This window comes from Lissotriton helveticus, chromosome 7 (assembly GCF_964261635.1).
Source record: "Lissotriton helveticus chromosome 7, aLisHel1.1, whole genome shotgun sequence".
NCBI classification, from domain to species: domain Eukaryota; kingdom Metazoa; phylum Chordata; class Amphibia; order Caudata; family Salamandridae; genus Lissotriton; species Lissotriton helveticus.
Window position 1 is genome coordinate 1,273,025,028 of NC_136068.1, and position 15,559 is coordinate 1,273,040,586.

Sequence of the window (15,559 nt, forward strand, 5' to 3'; positions counted from 1 at the left end):
GTCTTAGAGGCGTGCACCTAAGCCAAAGGCTTTCGAGGCCATCGCTCCACGAGCGGAGTGTGCACAAAAATGCCGCAAACTAATGCCGGCCTCCTGCATAACCCACCTAACCCATCTGGCGATCATGGGTGAAGACACCGCCTTAAAGGGCTTCTGGAGAGAAATAAGCAGCTGTCGCTCTCCAGGCGGACAAAACTCTTCTGTCATTTGCTCGTATGCCTTGAGGCACTGAACCACGCACAACTTAGGCGAGTCCAGAAAAGCTGGGTACGAAATAACCCTGGTATGACACTTAGTGCGTCGTAGGAGAGTAAAGGTTACACCCTCCGGAGAAAAAATCCTACCCGTAATGTTAAAGGCCCGCACATCGGAGACCCGACGGCACGAAATCAAGCAGAGGAGCATAGCTAATTTTGCCGAAAGCTTCTTGCGAGACAGGAACCGGTTAGGTTGCCAGGACAGAAAAAGGTTCAGGACAGGAAAAAGGTTCAGCACCTGGTTGACATCCCAGAGGGAGGAATAACGGAGTTCAGGTGGCAAAGAGAGACGCACACTCCGAAGGAGTTTGCAAACCAGAGGATGTTCACTAACCGGAGTACCATTGATCGGAACATGACCCGAGGAAATCGCTGATCTAAATGTAGTTATAGAGCGATACGCGAGGCCATCAGAAGCCAGCTCCGCCAAGAAATTCACCATGGCAACAACGTCGGCGATCAAGGGATCGAAACCCAGTCGCAGACACCAACGGGACCATCTGCCCCACGCGTACCGATATCGTTTAACCGTGCTGTCCGCCCAGGCTTTGGAAATGAGGTCTTCAGCCTCTCTCAAAAGGGCCGGGGTTTCCCATCTACCCCGGAAATCCACCATGCCATGAGAAACAGAGAGCCCGCTAACACCAGCGGATGATGATTCCCGTCCAGATCCGTGAAAATGGCTGGAAACTGGGGGACAAGGATTGGAAAATCCCAAGAAAGTTCCAGAAGAACTGGAAACCACACTTGCGACCTCCACAGGGGAGAAATCCTCACCAGATCGGCCCCTTGTCTGCGAACCCGAGTAGAGCAGCGAGTGAACATTGCAAAAGGGGGGAACGGGTACCCCCGCTCCAGACTCCAATCCTGGAGAAAGGCATCCGTGGCCCCGGCTGAGGGATCTGGCCGCCAGCTGAAAAACCGGAGAATCTGGTGGTCCAGGCGGCACGCAAACAAATCCGCCGTAAACGGACCACAATGATTGCTCAAGGCGGCAAAGACGGTATGATCCAACATCCACATGCTGGAATCTCGGAAGTGGCGTGACTGGAAGTCCGCTTCCGAGTTGTCCCGACCGGGTAGATACTCCGCCGTGACTGAGATCCGACTGTCCAGGCAGTACTGCCAAAAGCTTGCCGCTAGATCCGAGAGGGCTTGCGATATGGTGCCCCCCAAATGGTTCACATACCGGACCGCCAACACGTTGTCCATCTTCAGGAGGACGCAGGACTGTACTAAATCTCTCTTCCAGCACTGTACGGCAAACAAACCTGCCAAAAGCTCCAGACAGTTTATGTGTAATTTCTGCTCGTCTGGAGACCACAAACCTCCTGTGGACAGATCCCCGCAGCGCGCCCCCCAGACGAGCCTGCTGGCATCGGACTCTATTACCAGATCCGGGGCCGAACCGAAGATCGCTCGCCCCTTCCAGGCTTCATGTGGTCTAACCACCAACGGATCTCGGCTCTCACTTGTGGCGTTAGGGCCACCTTGTGGGAATAAGGATACCCCTTCCGGAGGAAGTATGCCTTGAGGCGCTGCAAAGCCATGTAGTGCAGGGGACCCGGAAAAATGGCCTGAATAGAGGCCGACAAGAGACCCATCACTCTCGCAACCTGACGGAGGGAGACCTGGTGGGTGGCCAGAACCCGTCGCAGCTCGTGCCGGATATGGGAAATCTTCCGCGCCAGGAGGCTGAACGTAGAGGACGTCGATTCGACGACAAACCCCAAGAAGGTAAGAGACTGTGTCTGCTGGAACAGGGACTTTTCTCTGTTGATCACAAAACCAAGATTATGTAAGAGGTCCACTGCCATGTGAAGCTGAGCTTCCAGAGGACGAGGGCACGAAGCCATCAAGAGGAGGTCGTCTAGAAATACGATCTTTCTGACCCCTCTGGCCCTCAGAAACTCCACCGCTGAGGACCTTTGTGAAGCACCAAGGTGCAGATGAGAGGCCGAACGGGAGGGAATTGAACTCGTAAATGTGGCCTCCCCACATAAACTTCAGGAACTTCCTGTGTGCAGGAAAAATAGGGCCCACCAAATACGCGTCTTTGAGGTCCAAACGTACTATCCAGTCGCCAGGGCGCAACACATCTCGAAGGAGGTGAATACCCTCATTTTGAAGTGGCGGTAAACCAGCCACTCGTTGAATTCGCTTAAGTTTATGACGGGTCTCTTGCCGCCTTCCGTCCACCAAGACAATATTGTTTAAAAATCCCTCTGGGTGGAGGACCGAAGGGGAGATGGCGTCCTTGCGTAGAAGCGGGGATACATCTGCGTCCACCAAGGCGGAATCTGACGCTGAAAAAATGAATGGGCCGGGGAGGGGAGCCACTGTCGACTTGTGACATGTGACCAGATTCCCAACATGCAACAAGGCGTCCGAACACGTGCATTGGGTCACATCCAGTTGTGGCTACAGGTACCTTGCCACTCGTCCATGAACGCGAGTGCAGCTGTGTAGGCCAACATCTCCAATGAGCAATCGTCATCCACCACATCTGACATGTCGTCGATGTAATCCATCAGTGGACCCGGACAGATGTGCTGACTCCAACCATTGGCCCCAATGTGCACCAAAGCCCACTCGGGTAGATGCTCAATGTGCTCACTGCTCACGAGGACTCATGCAATCTCCCAGGTCCAGTGTCCAGCCTGCATGTCAAACATCCATGCATGCCATAAACAGGCATCGTGGGCCAACAGGGGTTGCACACACACGTTATAATTCAGGTCAGCTACCTTTACGTTGGAGAGGAATGCATCCAAGGACCACTTGTATATGCACGAGCGACAATGAAACACAGGCTGAATGCAGGAGACGTCCGCAAGGCGGAATCTCAGCCAGTAACTGATCAACAAGACTGTCAATGGCAGCGCCCCCAGTACATGCAGCAGACGTGCACGGTACAGGTCCACGTGACTGGATCCGCGCATGTGTCCGGGATGGTCTGCCATTGCCTCAGTGGCTCTGCTAGAAGCGGCACTGGCTTGCCCTGTGCCAGTCCTGTGGATGAAATTGCACAGCTCTGTGCAATGAGCAGTGTCTGTGTGCAACGGGTGCAGGCCCAGGGTGGGGTGGGAGTACGTGTGAAGGCTATTTCACGCATGCCAACTACGACCAAGGACTACTGCATGTGGGATGTGTACACGTTGGTCTCACTTCAGGAAGTGTGTAGTGTTGGAGTCGCAAGCAAATGCTATTGTATCTGTCAGGAGGTGCTGGCCAGATGCCAGTTCATGTTCGGAGCTGCAGATGTGCCACCGCCTGATAGTCCACATAAAGGACCTTTCATCCCTACAGTAAATTCTATATCTGCATGCATACAGGAGAAGCACTGGGCATGGAGTGGGTGTGGTGGGATGTCTGCGACTCTGGGAACACCGTGACCCTGGCCTTTGAAGGTGTGCGGCCACAGAGTGTAGGCTAATGGACCGGACAGGGCGGACACAGGTGTACAGCCCATGGCTGGCTGTGATCGCGCTGCAAATGAGGACAGGCAACCGACTCATGCATCCGCAGGGATGATGCACATAACACTTGGCATGCATGTGCCAAGACCCGAGCAATCTTGCGCACCTACATGTCCCCGTTTGTGCGGGCCCGCCCTCCTGGTGCATGCTACATTGCAACATCGACTACTGTGGCCCTGGTGGCGACTACATCCCAACCCAGAGACACACTTACTGCACTTCCAGCCCAGGGCCAGGTACGAGTCATGCCTTGCTCCCTCTGCCGATTCAACATACCCCTGCTCTGACCTGACGTATGCCGGACCAGCACACGCCGCTTGTGCATGCAGGGGGGTGCATGCAAAGCTGCATGTCCAGGGTCACTGCCAACACTGAGGTGACATGGTAACGTCCACTGAAGACAGCACACTTTGATGTTGCAGGGCCCATGCCCATCATGCTGACACAATGACCACACGGACACACTTGCTCAGATGATGTAATGGCTATGTGCACGTGTGCATGGCCACATTTATTAGCAGGCACACATACTGAGTCACACCTGTGTTGGATGTGTGTGGGGTGTGTGCACACCAGCCGGCAAGGGTGCCTAGTGCAGTCAGAAATCGACAACAGTGTACATCGCAAAGGACACAGCCATTCAAAATTAAAGGCCCCATGACTTGTGCTGCACAGAGTTAGTGGCCCTGGATGCACAGTGGCCTGCACGGGCCTACTGCCACGGGACGCTGACTTGCGGGGCACTGGGGCAGGGTCACGATTGTAGAGCAGATCTCTGTCGATGTTGAGTAGCATGTCACGGAGTGTCTCAGTGGACAGTGGGAGGTGTACCCTCAGGGCATGATGCAGGGTGCAGGACCACGCTGAAACAGTCACTATGGTGGAGTTGAATGGAACAGACACGTGTGGAACACCAAGTCCGGTCCAGCCTGATGGAGATGTCGGAAACCACCAGGCCATGGGCTCAGACACCACCAAGGTCCAACCAGATAGTGCCCATGACCCATGAAACACAGAGGTTGTGGCACCAGTGCTGTTAGGGGATGCCAACTTCAATGAGGCGTGTCCAATGCTGTGGACTCCTCCACATCTTACCCAAGACACATTTCCACATGTCTGACCTACTGGACCTCAGGGTAGGCCTGAGGCAGCGGGCAGCACGGGCCATTCATCGAGTGTCGCCGGCTTCAGTTAGATGGCCCGGACGGCCTGCGTAGTTCAGGTTCAGTGGCAACATGGGCTGCGGTGAACAGGGCTGATGGCACCAGGTCAGTCGTTGATAGTGTTCGAACACCTCCATGACTCTGATCCGGCTTTCGTCTGGACTGAGCCGCGTCTTCCTCTTACTCCTCTCCATGCATTCACTGGTGTGGACTCTGCCATTCATGATTCGCGACTAAGTGCTGGATGTGGGACCGACTGGTGCGCAGGGTAGGCCTGAGCCCTCATCCACGTGTGGCCGGCTGGCGTTGAACAGGGTAAGTGGCACCTCGTGTGGCCGGCTTGCCATATGGAATTATGCCTCACTGATCGAAGGTTGTCTGGTGCTGTGGCCACTGGCACGGACTTGGGGTCACTGCCATTCAGGACTCAGGACACAGTTACACATGTGGAACCTATTGGGCTGAAGCAGAGGTCGCAGGGCTGGTGCTTGGAGCTTGCACCGGCACGTGGTGGGCCTCTTTGACACATGCAGGGGTAGGCAGGTGAGCGGAGCCTCGTTGGTGCGCTTGGGCCGCCATGACGGGTCAGGGGACCGGCTGCCCGGGGGGCTGCAGGCACTCAGGGACGCAGGCCCCGCCGCGCTCGACATGGGACTCGTGGCGGGCAGAGAGGCACCGCCCTGGCTGATGTGTGGTCCATTCCGAATAAGAACCAAGTCCAGTGAGACGGGCTTTTTGTTCACACACCTATGCACGCCTGGCATACGCAGGTCCGACACACTATGCCCGCGCATGCAGGGGGGGACGTAACGTGCGACGTTTCCACGTTCTGCCCCTCAGCCTGTGGGGACATGGTAGCGTCCACTGGCCACTACCCTCCATGCACCAGCAGTTGTTCACCACATGGCCATTTCTGTAGTTTGCACTCTGTGGTCTGTCTGGCACCTCCACTCCACACCTGGCATTGTTAGGTTCACATTCCTTAGTCACTTGCAGCTCTCGCACATGCCTGCTCCATGCCTCTCCTCACATCTATTGTGTGTCTGTGGTGCCATGCCGTGGCTGGGTTTTGGGCATGCAAGGATGGATTCCCAATGGAGTCGTGTTTTCGTTTCTGGTCCGTTGGCATGGTGTGTGTCATGTTGGATGTAGTTGTGCTGCGTGCCCATTGGCAGTGTTGTGAGTTGCATGACTGTGGGTGGCAGGTGCGTTTCAGCTGGGTCCTCTGTCTTTGTGTAAGCTGGCTCTGTGGTGTTCCGGGGGGTGGTGCGGGATGGGTCCTGGGGGTGGTGGCGAGCCTGGGGTGGTTGCGGTGGGTGTTGTGGCCCTCATGGGTATCCACGGTGCATGGTCATTGTCTCCATGGCATCTGTGGGTCTTCAGGTGTGGCTCTTGGCTGGGCTCCCTTTTATATTGCAGGTTGTCGTCCTGCTTTACACCAGCAATGAACAGGTGTTAATTCCCTGCTGCTGTCGTGGCTTATTGCCTGTTTTTGTTTTGCTGCGCAGATCTGGCAGTCCGTTGTTAGTGTGGTGTTGTGGTTTTTTCGTGTGGTTTTGCATGGGAACGCCCACTCTGCATCTCATTAGGGTTAGTTGGTGGTGTCCACCGTGGAGATAAATTTTGGGGCAGTTGTTGCAGGAATACAGGCGATGTCTGCAGTTTGCACCAGCTTGTGAATGGGGTGTTACATCTATCTCCACTTTTGATGCATTACGGTGGGGATAATTCGGAGATAAGTCTTTGTGAATATCCTCCCAGAAGTGAAGGGACATACACCACAGCTGAAAGGAGAGGCACATCAACACACCATCACTACTCACAACACACACAGCACCACCACCACTTCCACACCTGTACCTCCAACCCCTCTGCACATCAAACACCATACACATCACCCCCCCCCCACTTACACCCCAGTGCCTCTAACCCCTCTGCACATCACACACCATGGCACCACAGAAAATGCCTAATTTCACTGAGAGTGAGTTGACAGTCATGATAGATGAGATTATCAGAGTAGAACCACAAGTGTTTGGTAGCCTGGTCCAACAGACTCCATTAGCTACAAGAGAACAAATGTGGGCAAAGATAGTCAACAAGGTCAGTGCAGTAAAGATCACCCCACGCTCCAAGCAGGAAATCATGAAGCGGTGGCATGACTTGAAGAATGTTGTGAAAGAAAAGAGGAGCAAGAACCGTGAGGTGGCTCAGAGGACTGGCAGTGGCCCTCCCTTTCCACCAAGAATATTCACTGCATGGGAGGAGAAGGTGCTTGCAATACTTCATCCAGAGAGTCTCACAGGAATAGCCGGGGGAGTGCAGGCTGGTAAATATAAACAAATGTAGACCATTACACTGCTATGTTCTGTCCAGCACAAATACAAAGCTGCATCCCAGAGGCACAAGTATATTTAAATGCACCAAAATATCCAACACATGTCCCACAGATGTAACATTCACTCCATCTGAATCACCCCAAAGGTAGACAACATATATAGGGTTGTACATGTCCAGGCAATCAGCACTACAACTCCCAACAGGCCCCCCTGTCCTACCCCTGTGCATGATGTAGCACTCCCCTCTACACAAAAGCATGTGCCAGCCATTGTATGGTTCCCACTCACCTTACAGATAGGTAGCCATATTACCTGGGAGGGCTGTTTGGGGCTGGGAGGTCTGCACAACAACTCCCACCATGCCTCCTTGTTCACCAGCTTAGCAAGATGGAGCTCTCCCCGCCCACCCAGAAGCATGTGGCAACCATTGTAGTGCAACAACCAAACTCACAGGTAGGTAGCCATCTTTCCTGGGAGGCCTGTTTGGGGCTGGGAGGCCTGCACTACTACTTCCATCAGGCACCCCTGTCCCACCCCTGAGCAGGATGTGGCACTCCCCCCTCCTGAGGCATGCAGCAGCCATTGAAGTACAACAACCAAACTCCCAGGTAGGAAGCCATTTTCACAAGGAGTACTGTTTGGGGCTGGGAGGCCTGCACAACAACTCCCTCCATGCCCCCTTGTTCCCCAGCTTAGCAAGATAGAGCACTCCCCACGCACCTAGAAGCATGTGGCAGCCATTGCTTTGCCCTCATCAAACTAACAGGGGCACTCCCCCCTCCTGAGGCATGCAGCAGCCATTGAAGTACAACAACCAAACTCCCAGGTAGGAAGCCATCTTCCCAGGTTGTGCTGTTTGAGGCTGGGACGCCTACACTACTACTCCCATCATGCTCCCTTGTTCCCCAGCTGAGCAAGATGGAGCACTCCCCACCCACCCAGAAGCATTCAGCAGTCATTGTAGTACAACAACCAAACTCACAGGTAGGTAGTCATCTTCACAGGGAGGGGGTTGTGGGTGTGAGGCCTGCACTACTACTACCACCATGCCCCCTTGTACCACAAATCATCCAGATGTAGCACTCCCTCCAAACTAGATGCATAAGTAGACAATGCACTGTCCACTTCCAATTGACAGGTAGGTAGACATATTATGCTCTCTTGCCCCACCCCTGAGCAGGATGGAAGCCTATAGCACACACACACACAAAGATGTGTCACAAATCCAACACAAATGTGAAAACAGAACAGGTAAGTAGCCAGTACATGCACCCATCCATTTCTCTCAAAAAGCATGGGTCCATATGACAACACCAGCCCTCTCATCACACAAAAATACACACGGATCATATTGCCACTCACAGTGTGCAGACAGCTAAGCGAATGTAACTGTCACAGCAACCAAAGTGTGACATACCAATTCACATGTAGAAGAAAATCTGTGCACAGTCATGCACAGCACTGAATGCCAGGTGAAAGTGCTATGTGGCCAGAGCATCAAGGACCATATGAAAGCAAAGAAAGGATGGTTGGTGGTACAAATTTAGATTTGCACATGATATGACAAAGGTATGCATGAGATGACAATGGCCAGTTCAGTCTCAGATGTAACGTCTGCCAGGCACAACAATCAACATAGAGGCTTCATATAAATTCTTTGTTGCGCTTGTCGCTACATGGCAACATGTCCCTGTAATCACAAAATATGCACATGGCATATGGTATGTTTCAAGACTTCACACCATGGACAAGTAATACTTGTTCCTCAACATCATGTCAGGAGGCACAGTAGTGTGCATACAAACAATGTGATGATTAGTCAACTGCGTGGTGTACAGACAGTGAATAATACACATCTAACACAAAGCTTGCGGGGTGTACTACAATGACCATTTCCACTCTGTCTCACAGGTGACCAAGAACTGACTGCAGAGGACAACACTAGCAACCTGCATAGCTAGTCTCCCCCCTCCCGGAACATGTACTCTCTGATGTTGACTCCCGGGTTTCAGAGGACGAGGAGCTCAAAGCCGGCCCATCTAGTGTGCCAGGACGCAACAGGTCCCAGGACCCCATCGTTCCCCCCACCACATCTGCAGCAACACCAACCTATCTGCAGACCCCTGCTGTTACGGCCTGTGCGTCCTCCACCACCACCAGTGGTGCCTGCAACACTCTCCCTGTCCCAGAGGATGACCAGCCAACACCACCAGCTGAGGAGGGCAGGGAGAGGATGCAGGGGCCCACAGTGGTGAGGCAACAGGTCTGTGGCAGACCCTGGGACCGAAGCCCTGGACAACATCAACCGAGTCCTTGGAGCCTATGAACGGGCCCAGGGACAAACGGGCCGGTTAGAAGAAGATTCACATGAGCTCCTCCTGCTGATGAGCTCAATGGACACCCGCATGGGCCAAATTGTGGACCTCTTGGGACAGCCAGTGGCGGTACTGAGGGACAGGCCTGCACCACAACCAACACCTCCACCTCTGCAGGATAACAGTTCAACATCCTTCCTTGCGGCCACAGAGAGGGGTGAGTCCTCAGACCCCACTGGCCCTACAGCAGAGGCCCCCCTGCCAAGCAACGAAGGGGCTTTCCCAAGAAATCCCTGAGAGTATCCCGTAGCAAAGCACCTGCCAAACGGCAGTCACAGAGCCAGCTATGAAGGCAACCCTCTTCACTACTGCTTTGACTTTTTGGACTGTCCTTACCCACACTGCCTTGTGAATGGAATCTGTCTGTTGGACTGGGTCACCACATCAATGTGGTGACTACTTGATTCTCTCATTTACCATAACTGTCAACTCACTGCTTCACTAATCACCTCAATGTAAATGTTCACCCCCTCACATGTCACCATTGTAAATAAATGCTCCTTACACACATGTCGTTGTTTCTGCTCTGTGTTTATTCCAGAATGTGCAGTCTTCACCATGATTACAATGTACCAGGAGTATGGAATGTATGTAGGCAAGGAGAGGCTGAGAGACCTAGGAAAACACAACAGAACAAGATTCACTAGTCAGTGGTTGGCATCACAGACATCACAGAACACTTACCATCAAGCTACTCCATCATGCACACATCACAATGAGCAACAGTGCCAACATACACATCCTGTAGATGTGCCAAAATACCCTGTTCCAGCAACATTGTCAGCCACCACTGAGTCAACAACCGGCTGCAGTCACAAAGCTCACATACACCGTGCCAACAACAGCAACATCATCAGACAATGGGTCCATTGTACCTCGTCACTCACCTTCAAGTGAAGTAGCGTTTGATGAGCTGTTGACGCTGGTCGACACCTTCCTCCTCTCCACTATCCTCGTCACTGGACACAGGTTAGTTTGCAGGCGGGGTCCTTGGCTGCTCATCAGCATCCAGGAGCAGTGGGATCCCCTTGCGAATGGCCAGGTTGTGGAGCATGCAACTACAATCTGACACACCTTCCTGTGCGAGTACATCAGTGCCCCTCCGGTCTTGTCCAGGCAGCAAAATCGTGACTTCAGGAGACCAAACGTACGCTCCACCACACAACGTGTCCTCCCATAGGCATCATTGTAGCGGACTTAAGCAGGTGTCGTGGGATTCTGCATTGGGCTCAGCAACAAAGGTCGGTTGGGATATGCATGCACCTAGGTGTGAGAAATACAGAGAAACCTTGTAATGTTACTTTGGCAGAGGACAGAATGTCACACACACAGCACGCTAATTGACTCTGTATACTCACCCACAATCCATGCACGTTCAGGTAGCAGATTAGCCATCAGCTGTGGTACAACGCTGTTACACATGATGTATGAGTCATGGGCCGAGCCTGGAAATTTGGCACACATGTGCAAGATTATCATATCCGCTTGGCACACCACTTGCACATTTATGGCAATGTATGGCACCCATATTGCGGTAGCTACCGCCTGGCACCTGCGGCGTGTCACCCCAATGGAAGTTTTGAAAATCGCTGTTATGTTGTAGTCTGTATCTGTGCTGTCCCCTTCTGCTCCATCCAGATATGACAGTGGCAACATGTCGTGGGGTACATCTTTGCCCCTATCAGGGCCCTAGGTGTGCTCAGAGCTATTTGTGTGTCCGGTTTGAATGGAGCCACCAGAAGGATATTGTGCTGTGTGGTCATCACATGGCTCACTTATGCCCGTTTGCTTGTTGACAGGGAAAAATCAAGTTAAAAATTGAGGTTGCACAATGGTATTGTACAGGGTGGTGTGCAACATGGAGATTTCATCATCTTTAGTGATGCTTTGCTTGCATATGATTGCTCTATTGATACCAATAAACTGACCCTACATCTTTCTCTCTCATGCAGCATCTCCCGTGGGCACAGAAGGACAGGGGATGGACTCCAGTGGTGAGACATCAAGCACAACTGCTTCACATGAGCACAGTTACACAGATGTGACCAGTGCCACGGAGGGGGACAGGAGTCTGTTTGAGGAATCACAGCCAGAGACACAAACCTCAACGTCATCGGATGCCAGCGGTGATGCATATATGTTGGCGGACACAGGGAACGGGGACTCTGCCTCCTCTTCCACCACATATCATACAGTGCCCACCCTCCCAGCTACTTCCACTGTTGCTAGCCGTGTTCGCACCAGTAAGAAGGGAAGAGTATCGTTCACACCAGGCACCGCTGCCCCTGCCCCTGTCCACCCTGCTGCCATCAGTGCTGAGTCTAAGGACCTTTTGTGCCAGCTGTGTGTGGGCCAGACAGCTCTCCTCAATGCCTTCCTCAACCACGACAAAAAGTTGGGACAGGTGGTTGCTTTCATGGAGGGCATTCATTCAGACATGTGTGGGGTACACCAAACTGTCCAGTCTTTGTCCTCCTAGGTGATGGCAACCCTTCAACTGGCACAATCTCCGAGTCCAGCTCCAGTCCCTTTATCCACCCCCTGCCAGTAGCCACATCTGACGATAGTGACCACACACCACAGACCTCAAGGGCAAGATACAGCACACGCAGCACACAGCAGCAGCAGCCCAAGAGGTCCAGGGCGCGAACACCATCCCCACAGAAAACTAAAGCCACCCCAGAGCGCAAAGACAAAAGCGCGTCAGGCGACACCAAGGGCCACAAAGCCAAGAAGCAGGCCTCAGGCTCATATGCCTCAGAGGCATCCCCAGCCAATGACTCTCCTGTCCCACTGTCCTTGTTGCTCCCTGCTGTTTGCCCCTTGCCTGTGTAGCTTCTCATGTCCTTACTCTGCACATTGGACTGGCCATTGGCCTTGTTGTTCCCTGCTGTTTACCACTTGCCTGTGCAGGATCTCATTTACCTACTCTGCACATTGGTCTGGCCCCTGGCCTTGATGTGTGCCTCTTACCTGTGCAGCATCTCATGGATACACTCTGCACCTTGGACTGGCCACTGGCCTTGTTGTTCACTGCTGTTTACCCCTTCCCTGTGCAGGATCTCATGTACCTCATCTGCACTTTGTCCTGGCCACTGGCCTTGATGTTCACTTCCCCTTCCCTGTGCAGGATCCCATGTACCTCATCTGCACCTTGGACTGGCCACTGACCTTGATGTTCACTGCTGTTTGCCCCTTCCCTATGCAGAATCTCATGTAACTCATCTGCACTTTGTCCTGGCCACTGGCCTTGCTCTTGTTTATTTGTGGTGCCTATCTGTGTAATATGTGAATAAAACGTTACTCCTGTTGTCTGCCTTTTCAGTTTCCTTGCTAAATAAAGCATTTTCTGTGTGGGTATGGTTTACTGTGACACATGCTCAATATGCCTCTTTAACATTGCCAATGTCTTGTCTTTTTGACTCTGAGGCTAGGGGGTGCAATGATGTTGGTTTGTTAAGAACTACTGATATTATCACTCTTTGGTCAGGTTAGCTATATTGTACACATGTCATGTGTGTATGCACTGCCAGCATAAAGTGGGAATCTATCCACAGTATTGCAGGCTAGCTGGCCTGGGTCATCATGTCTGTGTGAGCTTTCTTGATGTGTGCACAGCATTGTTGGTGTATGCTCATCTAGTGATGGCCAGGCGTCCTAGTCACATGGGTAAAATCCAATGTGTGCACTTATGTGTTCATGAAGTGTGCAGTTTGAAGGGGTAACTTTGTCAATAGTGTTGATGTGTGTGTGCCCCTGCAATGTCAACTGTACACATGTGTCACCTACGAGTTGAGTGCCTGTTGTGTGGATTGGTTAGCCCTGTGCTTGTGACTGTGCACATGTGTGAGTTGTATGTTGTGCACTGTGCAGTGTGATGGTATGTCCTTGCAGTTCTGGCTGACTCCTACTTGTTGTTGGTAGCAATTGTGAGTATACAGAATGTGTGTCTGGCAAGTCAGTATTGTGTTTTGTTGATCAGCCATGTGTCTTGATACTGTTTGTGGTCGCTGTGCAGACCTACTCAGCCACACTGACATCGTGGGTGTGTTTTCTCATGCATTGCTGTCACATGGGGTTTATTTCCTCCAATATGGTATGTGATGTGTGGTGTCATCCCCTATCTGTGCTTCAGATGCCTACCCATTGTGAGTCTGCACTCCATCTATTTGTGTATGGTACACTCCTGCCAATATCCACTACTGACATACACAACACTTCACCTTCATGTCAGCTGTCCCCGTTGCTTTCCTGTGTGTGTGCGCCTCCCCATCACTTTATTTGTAACACTGTGCTTTGTGGTGCAGATCTGTGCACAGGACCAATGTGCCACTGAGGACAGTATACCAATTGGTTATATGTGATTTTTTTGTACTGTTTTGCAGCCATGGTAGCTCAAAGGCAGTTCAACTGTCTGTGCTGCACAGACCTCTGATCATGTTGTTTCCACTTTGAGGTCCCAGACTTGTGCATCTGTGGGTGTTGGGTTAGCTGTATGTGTGTTTGCTGAAGGACTGCTTAACGTCCTGGGTGTGGTGTGGTGTTGTCTGTGTGCCGTTTTGATTGTTGTGGGTGTTCATGGTGTGTCACTCATTCATATCTGTGTGGAACTGGTATGTTTGGTGTGCACACACTGCTTGGTGTGCATGCAGTGCTCTGAGTGTGTGTTGCCTTGTCCTTACCTGGTGTGCATCCTCTGATGTCCTGCTGTGTTTGCAATGTGATTTCTTTGCATGTGCATCTGTTGAGTGTCTGATGTGGCTGTGTGCAGTGTTTGGGCAGTATTCTCTCTTGCGGATGACAGATGCTCTGTGTGTGGTGTTCTATTTGCATGTCAGTGTGTGTGTTTTGTTGGTGTGTTTCATTCAGATGTGTGCTGCCAGTGTGGTGTGCCTTACTTGTGTGTCTGTCACATGAACGTAGGTCTATTCTAGTTCCTGTGCTTGTTTTAGGTGCGTCCTTGGTGTTTTCTCCTCTCATATTTGAGATGTCTATTGTCATTCTTTTGCATGTGCAGGCATGTGGTACACTATGACACCATGTTGACTTGATGCGTGGAGTGGTATGACTGTCTGTATGTCATTGTAGGCCATTTCTCCTAGTTTGTGTCCATGATTGTTTTGTGATGATGCACTTTTTGTCTGTGTTGTGGTATGTTGTCTGTGCATTGTTCCTGACTGATGAGGTTGTGTACTCCTGTTGTGTCTGTGCTCCCATTGCCTTTCCACAGATTTGCTGCACATGTCACGTCTGGTCTTGTTGTAGTTCTGTGTGTGTTTTTATTGAGTTATGTGTTTGGCTGTTGTTTTTGTGCAAACATTGGTTCAGGCATCCCTGTGTGTGATGTTTGTGGATCCCCCCAGGGAGTGTGATTGTTTGTCAGTATATTGACTGGACATTATTGGCACCCTTCTGTGTGTTTGACACTGGTGTTGTGTGCTGCAGGTGTGATGGAGGGGTATGTGTGAAGGTTCATACTTGTGTTTGACAGTCATGGAGTGTTGCAATGGGCCCTGTGTGTTGTGCTGCTGACATACTCCTGTCATGTAGTTGGATACAGATTTGTGGCTGTTCACTGTTTTACTTCATACCCTTCCTTTCATCCCTGTGCCTATACATGGGTTGCCTCTCCCTGAGTTGTTGCACTGAGGTGGCTGTGGATTGACTGCACCCATTGTGCCAGCCAAGTGTGGTTTGATGGGCTGAAGGTGTTGTTATATGTTCCTTCTCTTGCATGTGATGTACACATGATTGGTGGTTGGCTCCTGGGCCTTCCATTTGTATACACCTCACTTTAGGTTTCCTATTTGTCATCCTCCATTGCTGCTGGCATGTGGTCTGTGTATGTGGCTGTGTGTCCATGTGGGGTATGTCTGTGTGACTTGACAGGCTGTGTGTCCAGTTGTGTGTTTGTTCATTATCTGTGTGTGTGTTTATTTTGTGCTT

General features: G+C 51.8%; 1 protein-coding gene across 1 annotated transcript in view; it reads left to right on the forward strand.

The window, feature by feature from the left end:
• The window catches only part of LOC144767333 (proton channel OTOP2-like), a 319,185-nt gene extending 306,527 nt beyond the window's left edge, over window positions 1-12,658 (forward strand). The window contains exon 6 of the mRNA XM_078650816.1: window positions 11,566-12,658. Coding sequence (XP_078506942.1) covers window positions 11,566-11,658 — 93 coding nt within the window. The 3' untranslated portion in view covers window positions 11,659-12,658. The remainder of the gene's footprint in view (window positions 1-11,565) is intronic.
• Window positions 12,659-15,559: the final 2,901 nt, after the last annotated feature.